Source organism: Ascaphus truei, unplaced genomic scaffold (assembly GCF_040206685.1).
Source record: "Ascaphus truei isolate aAscTru1 unplaced genomic scaffold, aAscTru1.hap1 HAP1_SCAFFOLD_704, whole genome shotgun sequence".
NCBI classification, from domain to species: Eukaryota; Metazoa; Chordata; class Amphibia; order Anura; family Ascaphidae; genus Ascaphus; species Ascaphus truei.
Genome location: NW_027457038.1, coordinates 93013 through 112234, shown reverse-complemented (window position 1 = coordinate 112234; position 19222 = coordinate 93013). Strand labels below are relative to the sequence as shown.

Here is a 19222-nt window from a genome sequence, read left to right as displayed (position 1 = left end):
GTGTGATGAGGAGGAGGCTGGCACTGCCACTGTGTGTGGTATATCAGTGCTATGTATAGAGGGGTTAGCAGTGTGTGAGGAGGAGGCTGGCACTGCCACTGTGTGTGGTATATCAGTGCTATGTATAGAGGGGTTAGTAGTGTGTGAGGAGGAGGCTGGCGCTGTTTTATATATTTATATTTACTGGTGTTTTCTGTTTCCCCTTTAGATATCTTCTAAGAATAACTTGTGTGGGGCACGTGAAATCATGTCTGGCCCAGGACAGGGCGAGAAAGATGGAGGTACAGGATGGACAGAAGGAGGAGGGAATATGGAGACGGAGAGATGGAGAGATGATATGATAAGAGATGGAAATAAAGGGGAGAAGGGTACAGAGGAAGATGAGGAAGTAACAGATGAGATGAAGGTGGGAAATAAAGATGAGAGGACGGGGAAGCAGAGCGAAGGTGCAGAGGAGAGAAAGTGTGCCGAGCGGGGGCAAGGGAGGAGAAATAAAAAGAGAGGAAGGAAAGAGAGTGAGGAGGAAAGAGAGATGAGTTGGGGAGCGAGGGGAGAAGGGAGGGAGTTGGGTGAGAGTCCAGAGAAAGCCCTGAGGCATTACACCAATCTGACAGAGAGTGAGGAGCCCTCATTAACAGGTGCAGACAGCCGGGAGGATACAGAGACAGGGGGCAGGAAGGAGGGGAGAGTGAAGCGAGGTGAGGGGGAGGCAGGTATGGAACAGATCCGCAGAGAGGCACAAGGACTGCATAGTCAGTTTGTCCCCGTGGAGCCGTTGGACGTGCCCCCGGCGTGTGACCCTGAGGTGTCCAGTGAGAAGGTGGCAGAGGGACGTCAGGAATCCTCAACCCCCCCACAGGTACAGGAAACAGGATACAAATAAGGCACCCATCCCCCTCCCCCATTAAGAGAAAAGCTTGGTGAATATCCAAAGAAACGTCCGCAGCTAAATGTTTCCATCAGGGAAGACAATGCCACCATGACACTGTTTACCACACTCTTTTATTAGCTAGGTGGGATTGCACCTAAAGGACCAGATCCCGCCCATGTCACCAGAATAAGTCATTGGCCTCTGGAGGGTGTGGTGGGGTATATTTGGGGCACAGGCATCCTAAGGCCACGATTATAGTCCGTGACTCCACGTGCGCTCATCGTATGGCGGACGCCTCTTGCCCGAGTGATTTGTGATCGTGGCTGCAGGAGATTGGGGGGGGCGTGGCAGACGCGTCACGAAACTGGTTCGTCCTCATTGGCTGAACCGCTCACGTGATGCTGATGTCACGCGACCGTGCTTGAAAAGACAGTTTTTATTTCTTTTCAAAACACGGTCCCGCCATCGCGCTCCGTCGTGCGCACGCACAAGAGGCGGCCGCATAAGGATTAGCCATTTGTGTTTGTCGCGCGCGCGCCAGCACCGTCGCGCTTAGTATAATCTCAGCCTAAGTTGATAAATAGACCCAACAGCTGGATGGCCATCACACCGCTATTTAATCACGGACCAATCACATGTATCCATCCTACTGTCTGTCCATCCTTCCATCCATCTGGCTATCCCCACCATCCTGGTGCTCTGACTGGTTGACTATCCCCAAGTTCTTACCGGCCCCTCACACTTGGCATCACCTTGGTTTCCCCAAGGGGCGGAGCTCCTGGCACAAGATCCGGCAGGCAGCCTGTGAGAGAGCGGCTGGGGCTCCAGCTGGGGCGCCATTGGCAGAGAACTTCTTCCCACCAGCAGACGGAGTTCTGGTGAGGAACGAGGTGTGTATACCCCATTCACTGGAGGTGTTTGGTCTGAGGAAGGGACTTTGTGTCCTGAAACGTTACTACATAACGCTCTGATGCATTAATACATTTGGTAATCTTTTGATACCACCATATTTTGTGTGCTCCTTCTTTTTTCTCCTACCTTACCCCATTCACTGTCTTCAATATGCATAACACTGAGCCTTTCATATTACAATGATAACCATGAATTGTTACACTGCAACGCAGAGCTTACACTCTATTTGTAATGCCTGAGACACAGGGAGAGGAAGTGACTTGTATGAGTAGGGCATTCTCTTCTGTCCAGGACACCGTGTCTGGTTAGTATCTCGGTCAGATCTAGACCATGTCTTAGAGTTCTGCTGATGTAATGGATTCAGAGGTCAAACAGGGGCCTCCCACTTCAGTGGACAGTGTAACTAAACACCGGAGAACCCCTCATTATGATAAATTGCATTGAGACGAGCGATCCCAGGAATGAAAGACAGAAAAGGAACCCCATTGGCAGCAGTGGTATTTGTTTTACCTTTAATATAATCTGGTGTCATTGTCTGGCCGGGTCTTGCCCCAGCGATGGAGCAGGAAGACTTCGATAAAGAGAGCCCTAAATGGGCATTTTTATTCTGTGCCCCGTAAAGTCAAGGGGATCTATATATCAAAGTCTCCCCGCGGCAAAGCGCCTGCAGAATAAATATCCGTGTGGTGATGAGCCTCTGCTTTCCCAGGCGCATCTGTCCCGCCCACTGCGGCAGCCGTGTGAGGACGCACACGTGGAGTTTGGGGCCGCGGTGCCGTGGGATGATGCAGACACACGTCATTGCGGGAGGATTGTCCAGGTAAGAATATTATCATTCATTTAAATCCTTAGCAGCCAAGAGTTAAAAGCATAACACTCTGCGAGAGGAATAAAGGGGGAACTTTAACGGGGTTTTTAGGTTTTTTTTTTTTAAATGTCCGTGTTTTCGTTTTTGCCGCGATTGGTTTCGGTTTTGTAAAAAAAAAATGGAGATAACACAAAATAATGTGAACATTTTTTATATTTGGGAAATTCAAACTTTTGTGCGTAGGATTGAACGTTTTCTGCTCGTGAAGCCAAAATGATGCCCAGTTAATTCAAATAAACAAAAGCTCGGTGAACCGCGATTGGACCCGGAGTTTGACACCCGAAAGAACGCCAAATTCACAGCGATCGGATTTCGAACCCACGGACATGCCCATCTTCACAATAAACACAACACATATTCCATGATCCCACCCCAGAGGTGGCTGCATGCAAGCTGTGAATGAAGTTTAACCGTAAAGCGCTTTGCTTTGGAGAGTACTCACTTTGCACGGACAGGAGATGGCGCACATTTGTAAGACTTGATAGAAAGGATTTATAAGGGCGGACACCGCATAAAGCAGCTCTCAGCTGCAAGACAGGGGCTTCCCTGCGCCATCGGCTGCTAAAAACTCAATGCCCCAGGAAGTAAACCCTCCCCATCTGCAGTCATACAGTGTGTTATTCCCTTCATATCTGCAGGGGGTCTCTGGCAGGGAGGGGGTTAACTCTCCATCATGTCTGTACAGGGCTGATGTGGCCCCCGATGCAGTTTGGGTCTGGGAGTGTTAAACCGTCACTGTCCCCTGAGCTGCACCAATCACCCGATCCTGCTGATCCAATGCTGTCCGTAGGCCAAACACACATATATTCTAACAGTCTGTGTGACAAAGCGCCTTGGCATGAAACGCGTCCGAGATCGTGGCCTGTCTCTGCCGAGCGGGGCGCGGGCCGCATGGCGACACCTTGTGGGCCGGCCTGAGTTGCGTATTTGACAGCCCTGCGATAGATGGTGCAGTGTGGAGACGCTCTCTCTCTCTTTTCATACAGTCTGTAATCTTGATTGTTAAAACGTTCTTATTGGGAATAACAGGAAAAACCCATGAGCTCACAAAGCAGCTAGAAGTCTTGTGTGTTCATAAGTGCTGCGATCTCGTATGTTGCTTTGTACTGTCCAGGAGACAGACCCGCCAGGAAGAGATGGAGAATAGAGACTGACCCATACATGGGATTCAAATCCTGAAGCAGTGTAACAGTGGTGTCCATTCCGGGGTCAGGGCAGGAGAGAGGGAGAATGGTTGAGGTCACAGTTCTGGGGTCAGGGCTGGAGAGAGGCAGGATGGTCGAGGTCACAGTTCCGGGGTCAGGGCAGGAGAGAAGCAGGCTGGTCACGGTCACAGGTCAGGGCTAGAGAGAGGCAGGCTGGTCACGGTCACAGTTCAGGGGTCAGGGCAGGAGCGAGGCAGGCTGGTCACGGTCACAGATCAGTGGTCAGGGAAGGAGAGGCAGGCTGGTCACGGTCACAGTTCAGCGGTCAGGGCAGGAGAGGCAGGATGGTCACAGTCACAGTTCCGGGGTCAGGGCAGGAGAGAGGCAGGCTGGTCACGGTCACAGTTCAGGGGTCTGGGCAGGAGAGAGGCAGGATGGTCACGGTCACAGTTTTGGGGTCAGGGCAGGAGAGAGGCAGGATGGTCACAGTCACAGTTCCGGGGGCAGGGCAGGAGAGTGGCAGGATGGTCACAGTTCCAGGGTCAGGGCTGGAGAGAGGCAGGATGGTCACGGTCATAGTTCTAGGGTCAGGGCAGGAGAGAGGCAGGATGGTCAAGGTCACAGTTATAGGGTCAGGGCAGGAGCGAGGCAGGCTGGTCACGGTCACAGTTCAGCGGTCAGGGCAGGAGAGAGGCAGGATGGTCATGGTCACAGTTATGGGGGCAGGGCAGGAGAGAGGCAGGATGGTCACGGTCACAGTTATGGGGTCAGGGCAGGAGAGAGGCAGGATGGTCACAGTTCCAGGGTCAGGGCTGGAGAGAGGCAGGATGGTCACAGTTCCAGGGTCAGGGCAGGAGAGAGGCAGGATGGTCACAGTTCCAGGGTCAGGGCAGGAGAGAGGCAGGATGGTCACAGTTCCAGGGTCAGGGCTGGAGAGAGGCAGGATGGTCACAGTTCCAGGGTCAGGGCTGGAGAGAGGAAGGATGGTCACAGTTCCAGGGTCAGGGCTGGAGAGAGGCAGGATGGTCACAGTTCCAGGGTCAGGGCTGGAGAGAGGCAGGATGGTCACAGTTCCAGGGTCAGGGCTGGAGAGAGGCAGGATGGTCACAGTTTCGGGGTCAGGGCAGGAGAGTGGCAGGATGGTCACAGTTTCGGGGTCAGGGCAGGAGAGTGGCAGGATGGTCACAGTTTCGGGGTCAGGGCTGGAGAGAGGCAGGATGGTCACAGTTCCAGGGTCAGGGCTGGAGCGAGGCAGGCTGGTCACGATCACAGTTCAGCGGTCAGGGCAGGAGAGAGGCAGGATGGTCACGGTCACAGTTATGGGGGCAGGGCAGGAGAGAGGCAGGATGGTCACGGTCACAGTTATGGGGGCAGGGCTGGAGAGAGGCAGGCTGGTCACGGTCACAGTTCCTGGGTCAGGGCTGGAGAGAGGCAGGCTGGTCACGGTCACAGTTCCAAGGTCAGGGCTGGAGAGAGGCAGGATGGTCACAGTTCCAGGGTCAGGGCTGGAGAGTGGCAGGATGGTCACAGTTCCAGGGTCAGGGCTGGAGAGAGGCAGGATGGTCACAGTTCCAGGGTCAGGGCTGGAGAGAGGCAGGATGGTCACAGTTCCAGGGTCAGGGCTGGAGAGAGGCAGGATGGTCACAGTGTTTTTTGTTTTTCCAAATAATGTTAGTAAAAACCCTCTCCATTCATTTCAAATCCGATTCTGTGATAAGCAAGGGGCAGCGCCTGGGAGATGTCACTATATGAGTGTAGGAAATTAGATCATTTTGTAAAGAGCCATTCTACGGATCCGCGACAAATTAAGAGATGATGATGATGGATATCTCAGCTCCTCTGTAACCTTCAATTAGAAAAGTGTTTTTATAGTTTAACCCATAAAGTCTTAAGTTGTTTGGGATATTGATTCCTAAGTACTTTATACAAATATTTGCTATTTTTGAAGGTAACTTTCCATGCTTAGGGCATCTTTCTCTCCTGATCAGCCACATTAACTCTGATTTGGGAAGGTTGCTTTTGTTACCGGAACATGACAGGAAGGGAGTTATTTCTCCCATGACCAAGGGAATATTTTCAGCTGGTTTTCCTCTGCATACAGTATGATGCCAATTTAATATGTTTTCCCCCCCACAATAAATAGACCTGGTAATCCTGTTCTAAGATGTATGGCCCAGGGTTCTAAGACAATATTCAACAATAACGGTGATAATGGGGACTCCTGCCTTGTGCACAGATGCGAGAGATGAGAGAGAGTGATACCTGACTGGAAGAGAGGGAGTGATGCCTGACTGGGAGAGAGGGAGAGATGTGTGACTGGGAGAGAGGGAGCGAAGCCTGACTGGGAGAGAGGGAGAGATGTGTGACTGGGAGAGAAGGACAGATGTGTGACTGGGAGAGAGGGGAGAGATGTGTGACTGGGAGAGAGGGAGCGAAGCCTGACTGGGAGAGAGGGAGAGATGTGTGACTGGGAGAGAAGGACAGATGTGTGACTGGGAGAGAGGGGAGAGATGTGTGACTGGGAGAGAGGGAGAGATGTGTGACTGGGAGAGAGGGAGAGATGTGTGACTGGGAGGGGAGGGAGAGATGTGTGACTGGGGGGGGAGGGAGATATACACTTTTGTGTCAAATTTCTTTATTTCAAACTGATTATTATTATTATTATTTAGTGTCATGCACTGTACATATAAATATATATTTTTGCTTAGGATTAAATTGTTTGAATAGCCCCACCCGTGTGCCAAGTGACAGATACCAGCAGCAGGCAGTGCCACCTCTCCCTCTCTCTGCCCCTCAGGTCCCGCGCCCCGGGCATGCTCCGCTTCAGCGGGAGAAGGTGTTTATCCGTCTGTCTGCGCGGGAGCAGCAGGAGGCGATACAGAGGCTGACAGACCTGCAGAGGGAGGGAGAGCTAAAGGGAGCAACCGACCGCAGGAGGCAGATGCTGAGAGTGAGTGAGACCGTGTCATTGTGTCACCCAGTGAATGGTCCAAAGATCCCTACTGTCGGTGTCACTCTGTGATTGGAGGGACAGACACCATAGTTATATGTTCCTTCTGTCAGTGTCACTGTGTCACCCTGTGGTGGGAGGGACAGTCACCATAGTTATATGTTCCATCTGTCAGTGCCACTGTGTCACCCAGTGAATGGTCCAAAGGTCCCTACTGTCGGTGTCACTCTGTGATTGGAGGGACAGACACCATAGTTATATGTTCCATCTGTCAGTGCCACTGTGTCACCCTGTGGTGGGAGGGACAGACACCATAGTTATATGTTCCTTCTGTAAGTGACACTGTGTCACCCTGTGGTGGGAGGGACAGTCACCATAGTTATATGTTCCATCTGTCAGTGCCACTGTGTCACCCTGTGGTGGGAGGGACAGACACCATAGTTATATGTTCCATCTGTCAGTGCCACTGTGTCACCCTGTGGTGGGAGGGACAGTCACCATAGTTATATGTTCCATCTGTCAGTGCCACTGTGTCACCCTGTGGTGGGAGGGACAGACACCATAGTTATATGTTCCTTCTGTAAGTGACACTGTGTCACCCTGTGGTGGGAGGGACAGTCACCATAGTTATATGTTCCATCTGTCAGTGCCACTGTGTCACCCTGTGGTGGGAGGGACAGACACCATACTGTAGTTATATGTTCCTTCTGTCAGTGACACTGTCACCCTGTGGTGGGAGGGACAGACACCATAGTTATATGTTCCTTCTGTCAGTGTCACTGTGTTTCCCTACTGTGGAATGGACAGACCCCAATCACGATATGTCCCTTCTGCTTCGGTCACTGTCACCCTAACATTGTCGGGCAGGTGCATCAAAGGCTCACAGGGGGAAACAGATTGTAGGTTTTGGCTATAGGGCCATAACTGACTAAGTTACGATAGGGTTTGTACTCATGCATACATACTGTACTCATGCAGACATACTGTACACGTGCAGACATACTGTACTCATGCAGACATACTGTACTCGTGCAGACATACTGTACACGTGCAGACATACTGTACTCGTGCAGACATACAGTACTCGTGCAGACATACTGTACTCGTGCAGACATACTGTACTCGTGCAGACATACTGTACTCGTGCAGACATACTGTACTCGTGCAGACATACTGTACACATGCATACTGTACACATGCATACTGTACACGTGCAGACATATTGTACACGTGCAGACATATTGTACACGTGCAGACATATTGTACTCATGCATACATACTGTACACATGCAGACATACTGTACACGTGCAGACATACTGTACTCGTGCAGACATACAGTACTCGTGCAGACATACTGTACTCGTGCAGACATACTGTACTCGTGCAGACATACTGTACTCGTGCAGACATACTGTACTCGTGCAGACATACTGTACTCGTGCAGACATACTGTACACATGCATACTGTACACATGCATACTGTACAAGTGCAGACATATTGTACACGTGCAGACATATTGTACACGTGCAGACATATTGTACACGTGCAGACATATTGTACACGTGCAGACATATTGTACACGTGCAGACATATTGTACACGTGCAGACATATTGTACACGTGCAGACATATTGTACACGTGCAGACATACTGTACACGTGCAGACATACTGTACACGTGCAGACATACTGTACACGTGCAGACATACTGTACACGTGCAGACATACTGTACTCGTGCAGACATACTGTACACGTGCAGACATACTGTACACGTGCAGACATACTGTACTCGTGCAGACATACTGTACACGTGCAGACATACTGTACACGTGCAGACATACTGTACTCGTGCAGACATACTGTACTCGTGCAGACATACTGTACACGTGCACACATACTGTACTCGTGCAGACATACTGTACACGTGCAGACATACTGTACACGTGCAGACATACTGTACATGTGCAGACATACTGTACACGTGCAGACATACTGTACACATGCATACATACTGTACTCATGCAGACATACTGTACTCATGCAGACATACTGTACACATGCATACATATTGTACACGTGCAGACATACTGTACACATGCAGACATACTGTACACATGCAGACATACTGTACACATGCATACATACTGTACTCATGCAGACATACTGTACTCTTGCAGACATACTGCACACATGCATACATATTGTACACGTGCAGACATACTGTACTCATGCAGACATACTGTACACATGCATACATATTGTACACGTGCAGACATACTGTACATGTGCAGACATACTGTACACGTGCAGACATACTGTACACATGCAGACATACTGTACACATGCAGACATACTGTACACATGCAGACACTGGTGCATATCAGGAACATACACTATTACATGATCTTATCCATACATATATACCCCGATAGTGCCCATCGGCCTGACTCCCCGCAGCCTGACATGGAAGATCCGACCAGTCTTGACTCTACCCAACATTCCGGGAGACTTGGTCAGTCTGGTCCTTGAGCGCCACCTAATGCTGAGGCCACTAAGGGCTTTCCCCACTCTCCAGCAGGCCAGTGCGAGTCTGCACCCGCTCCGGGGGAGGGACATGTGTCCACGGTCTCGTCTGTCTGTCACTGTCATCGCGCAGTCAGAGGAACTTCGCGTAATTAACCCACATTTTCCTCACTCTGCAGTTCCAGGAGAGACTCTCTATTGCCCGCAACCAAAAATCAGAGGAGGATCTTCTAGGGGCCACTCAGAGAGGCTCCCCCCAGCCACCCCCCGAAGTGCTGCCGCAGGTAGGAGTGAGACCCAGCCACCCCCCAAACTGCTGCCGCAGGTAGGACTGAGACCCGGCCTCCCCCCGATGTGCTGCAGCAGGTAGGACTGAGACCCAGCCATCCCCCGCCGTGCTGCAGCAGGTAGGACTGAGACCCCGCCACCCCCCGCCGTGCTGCAGCAGGTAGGACTGAGACCCGGCCATCCCCCGATGTGCTGCAGCAGGTAGGACTGAGACCCCTCCACCCCCCGCCGTGCTGCAGCAGGTAGGACTGAGACCCGGCCACCCCCCGATGTGCTGCAGCAGGTAGGACTGAGACCCGGCCTCCCCCCGATGTGCTGCAGCAGGTAGGACTGAGACCCGGCCTCCCCCCGATGTGCTGCAGCAGGTAGGACTGAGACCCAGCCACCCCCCGATGTGCTGCAGCAGGTAGGACTGAGACCCGGCCTCCCCCCGATGTGCTGCAGCAGGTAGGACTGAGACCCGGCCACCCCCCGATGTGCTGCAGCAGGTAGGACTGAGACCCCGCCACCCCCCGATGTGCTGCAGCAGGTAGGACTGAGACCCCGCCACCCCCCGATGTGCTGCAGCAGGTAGGACTGAGACCCCGCCACCCCCCGATGTGCTGCAGCAGGTAGGACTGAGACCCAGCCACCCCCCGATGTGCTGCAGCAGGTAGGACTGAGACCCGGCCACCCCCCGATGTGCTGCAGCAGGTAGGACTCAGACCCAGCCACCCCCCGATGTGCTGCCGCAGGTAGGACTGAGACCCGGCCATCCCCCGCCGTGCTGCAGCAGGTAGGACTGAGACCCGGCCACCCCCCGATGTGCTGCAGCAGGTAGGACTCAGACCCGGCAACCCCCCGATGTGCTGCCGCAGGTAGGACTGAGACCCGGCCACCCCCCGCCGTGCTGCAGCAGGTAGGACTGAGACCCAGCCACCCCGCAAAGTGCTGCCGCAGGTAGGACTGAGACCCAGCCACCCCGCAAAGTGCTGCCGCAGGTAGGACTGAGACCCAGCCACCCCCCAAACTGCTGCAGCAGGTAGGACTGAGACCCGGCCACCCCCCGATGTGCTGCAGCAGGTAGGACTGAGACCCGGCCACCCCCCGCCGTGCTGCAGCAGGTAGGACTGAGACCCCGCCACCCCCCGCCGTGCTGCAGCAGGTAGGACTGAGACCCGGCCATCCCCCGATGTGCTGCAGCAGGTAGGACTGAGACCCGGCCATCCCCCGATGTGCTGCAGCAGGTAGGACTGAGACCCGGCCACCCCCCGATGTGCTGCAGCAGGTAGGACTGAGACCCGGCCACCCCCCGCCGTGCTGCAGCAGGTAGGACTGAGACCCCGCCACCCCCCGCCGTGCTGCAGCAGGTAGGACTGAGACCCGGCCATCCCCCGATGTGCTGCAGCAGGTAGGACTGAGACCCGGCCACCCCCCGATGTGCTGCAGCAGGTAGGACTGAGACCCCGCCACCCCCCGATGTGCTGCAGCAGGTAGGACTGAGACCCCGCCACCCCCCGATGTGCTGCAGCAGGTAGGACTGAGACCCCGCCACCCCCCGATGTGCTGCAGCAGGTAGGACTGAGACCCAGCCACCCCCCGATGTGCTGCAGCAGGTAGGACTGAGACCCGGCCACCCCCCGATGTGCTGCAGCAGGTAGGACTCAGACCCAGCCACCCCCCGATGTGCTGCCGCAGGTAGGACTGAGACCCGGCCATCCCCCGCCGTGCTGCAGCAGGTAGGACTGAGACCCGGCCACCCCCCGATGTGCTGCAGCAGGTAGGACTCAGACCCGGCAACCCCCCGATGTGCTGCCGCAGGTAGGACTGAGACCCGGCCACCCCCCGCCGTGCTGCAGCAGGTAGGACTGAGACCCAGCCACCCCGCAAAGTGCTGCCGCAGGTAGGACTGAGACCCAGCCACCCCGCAAAGTGCTGCCGCAGGTAGGACTGAGACCCAGCCACCCCCCAAACTGCTGCAGCAGGTAGGACTGAGACCCGGCCACCCCCCGATGTGCTGCAGCAGGTAGGACTGAGACCCGGCCACCCCCCGCCGTGCTGCAGCAGGTAGGACTGAGACCCCGCCACCCCCCGCCGTGCTGCAGCAGGTAGGACTGAGACCCGGCCATCCCCCGATGTGCTGCAGCAGGTAGGACTGAGACCCGGCCATCCCCCGATGTGCTGCAGCAGGTAGGACTGAGACCCGGCCACCCCCCGATGTGCTGCAGCAGGTAGGACTGAGACCCGGCCACCCCCCGCCGTGCTGCAGCAGGTAGGACTGAGACCCCGCCACCCCCCGCCGTGCTGCAGCAGGTAGGACTGAGACCCGGCCATCCCCCGATGTGCTGCAGCAGGTAGGACTGAGACCCGGCCTCCCCCCGATGTGCTGCAGCAGGTAGGACTGAGACCCGGCCACCCCCCGATGTGCTGCAGCAGGTAGGACTGAGACCCAGCCTCCCCCCGATGTGCTGCAGCAGGTAGGACTGAGACCCCACCACCCCCCGCCGTGCTGCAGCAGGTAGGACTGAGACCCAGCCACCCCCCGATGTGCTGCAGCAGGTAGGACTGAGACCCAGCCACCCCCGATGTGCTGCAGCAGGTAGGACTGAGACCCGGCCATCCCCCGATGTGCTGCAGCAGGTAGGACTGAGACACTGCAACCCCCCGATGTGCTGCAGCAGGTAGGACTGAGACCCCCCGATGTGCTGCAGCAGGTAGGACTGAGACCCCCCGAAGTGCTGCAGCAGGTAGGACTGAGACCCCCCGATGTGCTGCAGCAGGTAGGACTGAGACCCAGCCACCCCCCGATGTGCTGCAGCAGGTAGGACTGAGACCCAGCCACCCCCCGATGTGCTGCAGCAGGTAGGACTGAGACCCAGCCACCCCCCGATGTGCTGCAGCAGGTAGTACTGAGACCCGGCCACCCCCCGATGTGCTGCAGCAGGTAGGACTGAGACCCTGCGACCCCCCGATGTGCTGCAGCAGGTAGGACTGAGACCCCCCGATGTGCTGCAGCAGGTAGGACTCAGACCCGGCCACCCCCCGATGTGCTGCAGCAGGTAGGACTCAGACCCGGCCACCCCCCGATGTGCTGCAGCAGGTAGGACTGAGACCCGGCCATCCCCCGCCGTGCTGCAGCAGGTAGGACTGAGACCCGGCCATGCCCCGATGTGCTGCAGCAGGTAGGACTCAGACCCGGCCACCCCCCGATGTGCTGCAGCAGGTAGGACTGAGACCCGGCCACCCCCCGACGTGCTGCAGCAGGTAGGACTGAGACCCAGCCACCCCCCGATGTGCTGCAGCAGGTAGTACTGAGACCCAGCCTCCCCCCGATGTGCTGCAGCAGGTAGGACTGAGACCCGGCCTCCACCCGACGTGCTGCAGCAGGTAGGACTGAGACCCGGCCTCCACCCGAACTGCTGCAGCAGGTAGGACTGAGACCCGGCCTCCCCCCGAACTGCTGCAGCAGGTAGGACTGAGACCCAGCCACCCCCCGATGTGCTGCAGCAGGTAGGACTGAGACCCAGCCACCCCCCGATGTGCTGCAGCAGGTAGGACTGAGACCCAGCCACCCCCCGATGTGCTGCAGCAGGTAGGACTGAGACCCTGCGACCCCCCGATGTGCTGCAGCAGGTAGGACTGAGACCCCCCGATGTGCTGCAGCAGGTAGGACTGAGACCCGGCCTCCCCCCGATGTGCTGCAGCAGGTAGGACTGAGACCCGGCCACCCCCCGATGTGCTGCAGCAGGTAGGACTCAGACCCGGCCACCCCCCGATGTGCTGCAGCAGGTAGGACTCAGACCCGGCCACCCCCCGATGTGCTGCAGCAGGTAGGACTCAGACCCGGCCACCCCCCGATGTGCTGCAGCAGGTAGGACTGAGACCCGGCCATCCCCCGCCGTGCTGCAGCAGGTAGGACTGAGACCCTGCGACCCCCCGATGTGCTGCAGCAGGTAGGACTGAGACCCCCCGATGTGCTGCAGCAGGTAGGACTGAGACCCGGCCTCCCCCCGATGTGCTGCAGCAGGTAGGACTGAGACCCGGCCACCCCCCGATGTGCTGCAGCAGGTAGGACTGAGACCCGGCCACCCCCCGATGTGCTGCAGCAGGTAGGACTCAGACCCGGCCACCCCCCGATGTGCTGCAGCAGGTAGGACTGAGACCCGGCCACCCCCCGATGTGCTGCAGCAGGTAGTACTGAGACCCGGCCTCCCCCCGATGTGCTGCAGCAGGTAGTACTGAGACCCGGCCTCTCCCCGATGTGCTGCAGCAGGTAGGACTGAGACCCGGCCACCCCCCGACGTGCTGCAGCAGGTAGGACTGAGACCCAGCCACCCCCCGATGTGCTGCAGCAGGTAGTACTGAGACCCGGCCTCCCCCCGATGTGCTGCAGCAGGTAGGACTGAGACCCGGCCATCCCCCGCCGTGCTGCAGCAGGTAGTACTGAGACCCGGCCTCCCCCCGATGTGCTGCAGCAGGTAGGACTGAGACCCAGCCACCCCCCGATGTGCTGCAGCAGGTAGTACTGAGACCCGGCCTCCCCCCGATGTGCTGCAGCAGGTAGGACTGAGACCCGGCCATCCCCCGCCGTGCTGCAGCAGGTAGTACTGAGACCCGGCCTCCACCCGACGTGCTGCAGCAGGTAGGACTGAGACCCAGCCTCCCCCCGATGTGCTGCAGGTAGGACTGAGACCCAGCCACCCCCCGATGTGCTGCAGGTAGTACTGAGACCCGGCCTCCCCCCGATGTGCTGCAGCAGGTAGTACTGAGACCCGGCCTCTCCCCGATGTGCTGCAGCAGGTAGGACTGAGACCCAGCCCCCCCCCCCGATGTGCTGCAGCAGGTAGGACTGAGACCCGGCCACCCCCCGAACTGCTGCAGCAGGTAGGACTGAGACCCGGCCACCCCCCGCCGTGCTGCAGCAGGTAGGACTGAGACCCGGCCTCCCCCCGATGTGCTGCAGCAGGTAGGACTGAGACCCCGCCACCCCCCGCCGTGCTGCAGCAGGTAGGACTGAGACCCGGCCACCCCCCGATGTGCTACAGCAGGTAGGACTGAGACCCGGCCACCCCCCGATGTGCTGCAGCAGGTAGGACTGAGACCCGGCCTCCCCCCGAACTGCTGCAGCAGGTAGGACTGAGACCCGGCCACCCCCCGATGTGCTGCAGCAGGTAGGACTGAGACCCGGCCTCCCCCCGATGTGCTGCAGCAGGTAGGACTGAGACCCGGCCTCTCCCCGATGTGCTGCAGCAGGTAGGACTGAGACCCGGCCTCCCCCCGATGTGCTGCAGCAGGTAGTACTGAGACCCCGCCACCCCCCGATGTGCTGCAGCAGGTAGGACTGAGACCCGGCCTCTCCCCGATGTGCTGCAGCAGGTAGGACTGAGACCCGGCCTCCCCCCGATGTGCTGCAGCAGGTAGTACTGAGACCCGGCCTCCCCCCGATGTGCTGCAGCAGGTAGGACTGAGACCCGGCCTCCCCCCGATGTGCTGCAGCAGGTAGGACTCAGACCCGGCCACCCCCCGATGTGCTGCAGCAGGTAGGACTGAGACCCGGCCTCTCCCTGATGTGCTGCAGCAGGTAGGACTGAGACCCGGCCACCCCCCGATGTGCTGCAGCAGGTAGGACTGAGACCCGGCCTCTCCCCGATGTGCTGCAGCAGGTAGGACTGAGACCCGGCCTCCCCCCGATGTGCTGCAGCAGGTAGGACTGAGACCCGGCCACCCCCCGATGTGCTGCAGCAGGTAGGACTGAGACCCGGCCTCTCCCCGATGTGCTGCAGCAGGTAGGACTGAGACCCGGCCTCTCCCCGATGTGCTGCAGCAGGTAGGACTGAGACCCGGCCTCCCCCCGATGTGCTGCAGCAGGTAGTACTGAGACCCAGCCTCCCCCCGATGTGCTGCAGCAGGTAGGACTGAGACCAAGCCTCTCCCCGATGTGCTGCAGCAGGTAGTACTGAGACCCAGCCACCCCCCGCCGTGCTGCAGCAGGTAGGACTGAGACCCGGCCTCCCCCCGAACTGCTGCAGCAGGTAGGACTGAGACCCGGCCACCCCCCGATGTGCTGCAGCAGGTAGGACTGAGACCCGGCCACCCCCCGCCGTGCTGCAGCAGGTAGGACTGAGACCCGGCCTCCCCCCGATGTGCTGCAGCAGGTAGGACTGAGACCCAGCCTCCCCCCGAACTGCTGCAGCAGGTAGGACTGAGACCCAGCCTCCCCCACCGTGCTGCAGCAGGTAGGACTCAGACCCAGCTACCCCCCCCCCCCCCCCCCGATGTGCTGCAGCAGGTAGGACTGAGACCCGGCCATCCCCCGATGTGCTGCAGCAGGTAGGACTGAGACCCGGCCTCCCCCCGATGTGCTGCAGCAGGTAGGACTGAGACCCAGCCACCCCCCGATGTGCTGCAGCAGGTAGGACTGAGACCCGGCCTCCCCCCGATGTGCTGCAGCAGGTAGGACTGAGACCCGGCCTCCCCCCGATGTGCTGCAGCAGGTAGGACTGAGACCCGGCCACCCCCCGATGTGCTGCAGCAGGTAGGACTGAGACCCGGCCACCCCCCGATGTGCTGCAGCAGGTAGGACTCAGACCCGGCCATCCCCCCGATGTGCTGCAGCAGGTAGGACTGAGACCCGACCACCCCCCCGAACTGCTGCAGCAGGTAGGTCTGAGACCCGGTACTCAGATATAAAGGGCAGACACAGGACGCAGGAGTCACATTGACATGTACCCACCACAGCTTTACAGGGGGAGAGGGAGATACCAACCAGGACTGGCTGAGCCCCACCCTAGTTTTCTATTGGGATGAGATACTGTATAAACCCAGGACTGATTAAACTGGTGCACGCTCCGCCGCACACGCAGTGACTGGGGCCGGAGGCTGAGCCTGACCCTAATAATCTTTTGGGATTTATAAACCCAGGACTGGCTAAGCCTGACCCTAATAATCTATTGGGATGTATAAACCCAGGACTGGCTGAGCCTGACCCTAATAATCTATTGGGATTTATAAACCCAGGACTGTCTGAGCCTGACCCTTATCACTTCTGAAATGCTTGAGTGCCTTATTGCATTGGTAACTGAACTCTTTGGACGATAGAAAATGATGGTAGCCCGTCTCCTGCAGTGCCTGTTACTGTATTATTGATGTGGCCGCCCTTCTCTTGCTTTTCCTCACAGGGGGACACAGAGCACCAGAAGACGGCAGTAAGAGAGCGTCTGGAGCGAGTGAAGCGAGAGCGCACCTATATCATGCAGAGCAAGAGAGACAGGCAAGTGTCCGGCTGCTGTATAATGCAGCGCCTGACACCTTGACACCTCTAGGATTAGACAGCTAGGATAAACAGGTCAGGCCTGCAGCGGGTACAGAAAGCTGGGGCCAGGCTCCTAACTAACCAGACCCCTTCGTGCCACACGACACGGTCCCTCCGTTCTCTGCCTGGGAGGGGGTGAGTCTGTTTTACGTTTGGCTTCCAGACCCTTAAATCCCTTAATGGGCTGATGGTTCCTTACAGTCTCGCTCGCTCACTTCGATCCGGAGGTGAAGCAGCTCCCAACGGGTTCCCTGCCTTCCTCTGGGGCCCGAGCTCTTATCCCCGAGGCTCCTACTCTCAGGAACGCTCTGCCCTGTACAGTGTGAGGCCCCGCCATGCAAATCTATACTAACAGACTTAGGGCTCACCTCTTTACCCGGGCATCTGATAAGTGACCCACATCTTATCAGCCATTAAATACTTACAGTATCACCCCATTCTATATTCTGTTCATTGGATGTCTTTGTATTTTTGGATCTAAGGGTAACCCAATTCCTGCAGTGCACTCTAACCAAGTCGTCTCCTCTTCACCCAACAGGAACACGAGCAGCTTCAGAGAACTGCTGGACCCCGTGCTGATCCGGAGCGAGCGAGATGAGGGGGGCAGAGAGCTGAGGGGAGCAGAGGGAGTGTGAAGTAGGGGGGGGATAGTGAAGGGAGGAAAAGATGGCTGAACAGAGCTGAGGGGTGGGAATGAGAAGAGGGGAGGGAGGGAGAGGAGGGGGAGCAGAGTTGTGGGGGAGTGTGAGAATGGGGGGAGCAGAGTTGAGGGGAGTGAGAGCAGAGTTGAGGGGAGGGAGTGTGAGGAGGGGGAGCAGAGTTGAGGGAGGGAGTGTGAGGAGGGGAGGGAGTGTGAGGAGAGGGGAGGGAGTGAGGACGGGGTAGCAGAGTTGAGAGGAGCGAGTGTGAGGAGGGGGGAGCAGAGTTGTGGGGAAGGAGTGCGAGAATGGGGGGAGCAGAGTTGTGAGGAGGGGGGAGCAGAGTTTAGCAGAGGGAGTGTGAGGATGGGGGAGCAGAGTTAAGGGGAGGGAGTGTGAGGAGGAAGGAGCAAAGTTGAGGGGAGGGAGTGTGAGGAGGGGGGAGCAAAGTTGAGGGAGTGTGAGGAGGGGAGATCAGAGTTGTGGGGAAGGAGTGTGAGAATGGGGGGGAGCAGAGTTGAGGGGAGTGTGCGGAGAGGGAGCAAAGTTGAGGGGAGGGAGTATGAGGAGGGGAAGGAGGGGCCGGGGAGGGAGTGTGAGGAGAGGGGAGGAGAGGGGAGGGAGTGTGAAGAGGGGGGAGCAGAGTTGAGAGGAGGGGGAGCAGAGTTGAGGGGAGGGAGTGTGAGGTGGGGTAGCAGAGTTGAGGGGAGGAAGTGTGAGATGGGGTAGAAGAGTTGAGGGAGTGTGAGGAGGGGGGAGCAGAGTTGGGGGAGTGTGAGTAAGGGGAGCAGAGTTGAGGGAGTGTGAGTAAGGGGAGAAGAGTTGAGGGAGTGTGAGTAAGGGGAGCAGAGTTGAGGGAGTGTGAGTAAGGGGAGCAGAGTTGAGGGAGTGTGAGTAAGGGGAGCAGAGTTGAGGGGTAACATCTTGTCCACCAGCTTGCTGGGTCTTTAATGATATAAGATTTATCCAGACGCTTTGAATGTCTGAACGTATCGGGTCAGTGCCAGACTAACGGCCCCTAATGACAGTGATGTGTTTAATGGATAAATGGTCAGTCTGATATAGGACCAAAGTGACACGTTTTATGGGTAAAAGTCTTATGTTTATGTTAGACGCAGAGTTTTACACTATTCTTGGAAACACATAAATGTTCCTTTTATTTTGCCGCAGTTAAGTGATTGACAATAGTTTGCTCTTCCCGGCTGTCCCGGGAGACCAGGCAGTTACCCCTTTATACCGGGGAGACCAGGCAGTTACCTCTTTATACCCGGGAGACCAGGCAGTTACTCCTTTATACCGGGAACATAACATTGAGCAAAACAAGGAGGTAAAACAAATCGTCATTTATTCCTCAGCAACAGACGCACACACGGTGGATTACAATAAACACGAGAAAACACACTTACTGGGGGTCTGGGCTACAAAACTAACCTTTCCTAGGTGAAACGGTCCATAAAACAAACACTTCAGGTTGACCGGGACTTAGCCCGAAAAGTTCTGGAACTCAAATCGGCATGAATTACCAGACGCCACCGCTGTATCTCTGCCGGAGATGCCAAAATCCCTTGACCGGGATAGTACCAAATGTCCTGGAACTCTTTTCGGCGTGTAGTTCCAGCCGCGAACGCTACGTTCCTTTCTGAGAACGTGGCCCCGAAAGTTGGGACTTAGAACATTTCTCGACCTGATATCTCTGACGCCGGCTCGCTGCCATTTCCCTCTGAGCATCTTTTGG

General features: G+C 57.0%; 1 protein-coding gene across 1 annotated transcript; it reads left to right on the top strand.

The window, feature by feature from the left end:
• The first annotated feature begins 161 nt into the window (after positions 1–161).
• On the top strand, positions 162–17484 carry LOC142486006 (uncharacterized). Its single transcript, XM_075584667.1, has 7 exons — positions 162–859; positions 1639–1761; positions 2493–2603; positions 6594–6746; positions 9450–9554; positions 16716–16807; positions 17388–17484. Exons 1-7 carry the CDS (start codon positions 248–250, stop codon positions 17482–17484), a joined length of 1293 nt encoding a protein of 430 aa, XP_075440782.1. The 5' UTR covers positions 162–247.
• The last annotated feature ends 1738 nt before the right edge of the window (positions 17485–19222 follow it).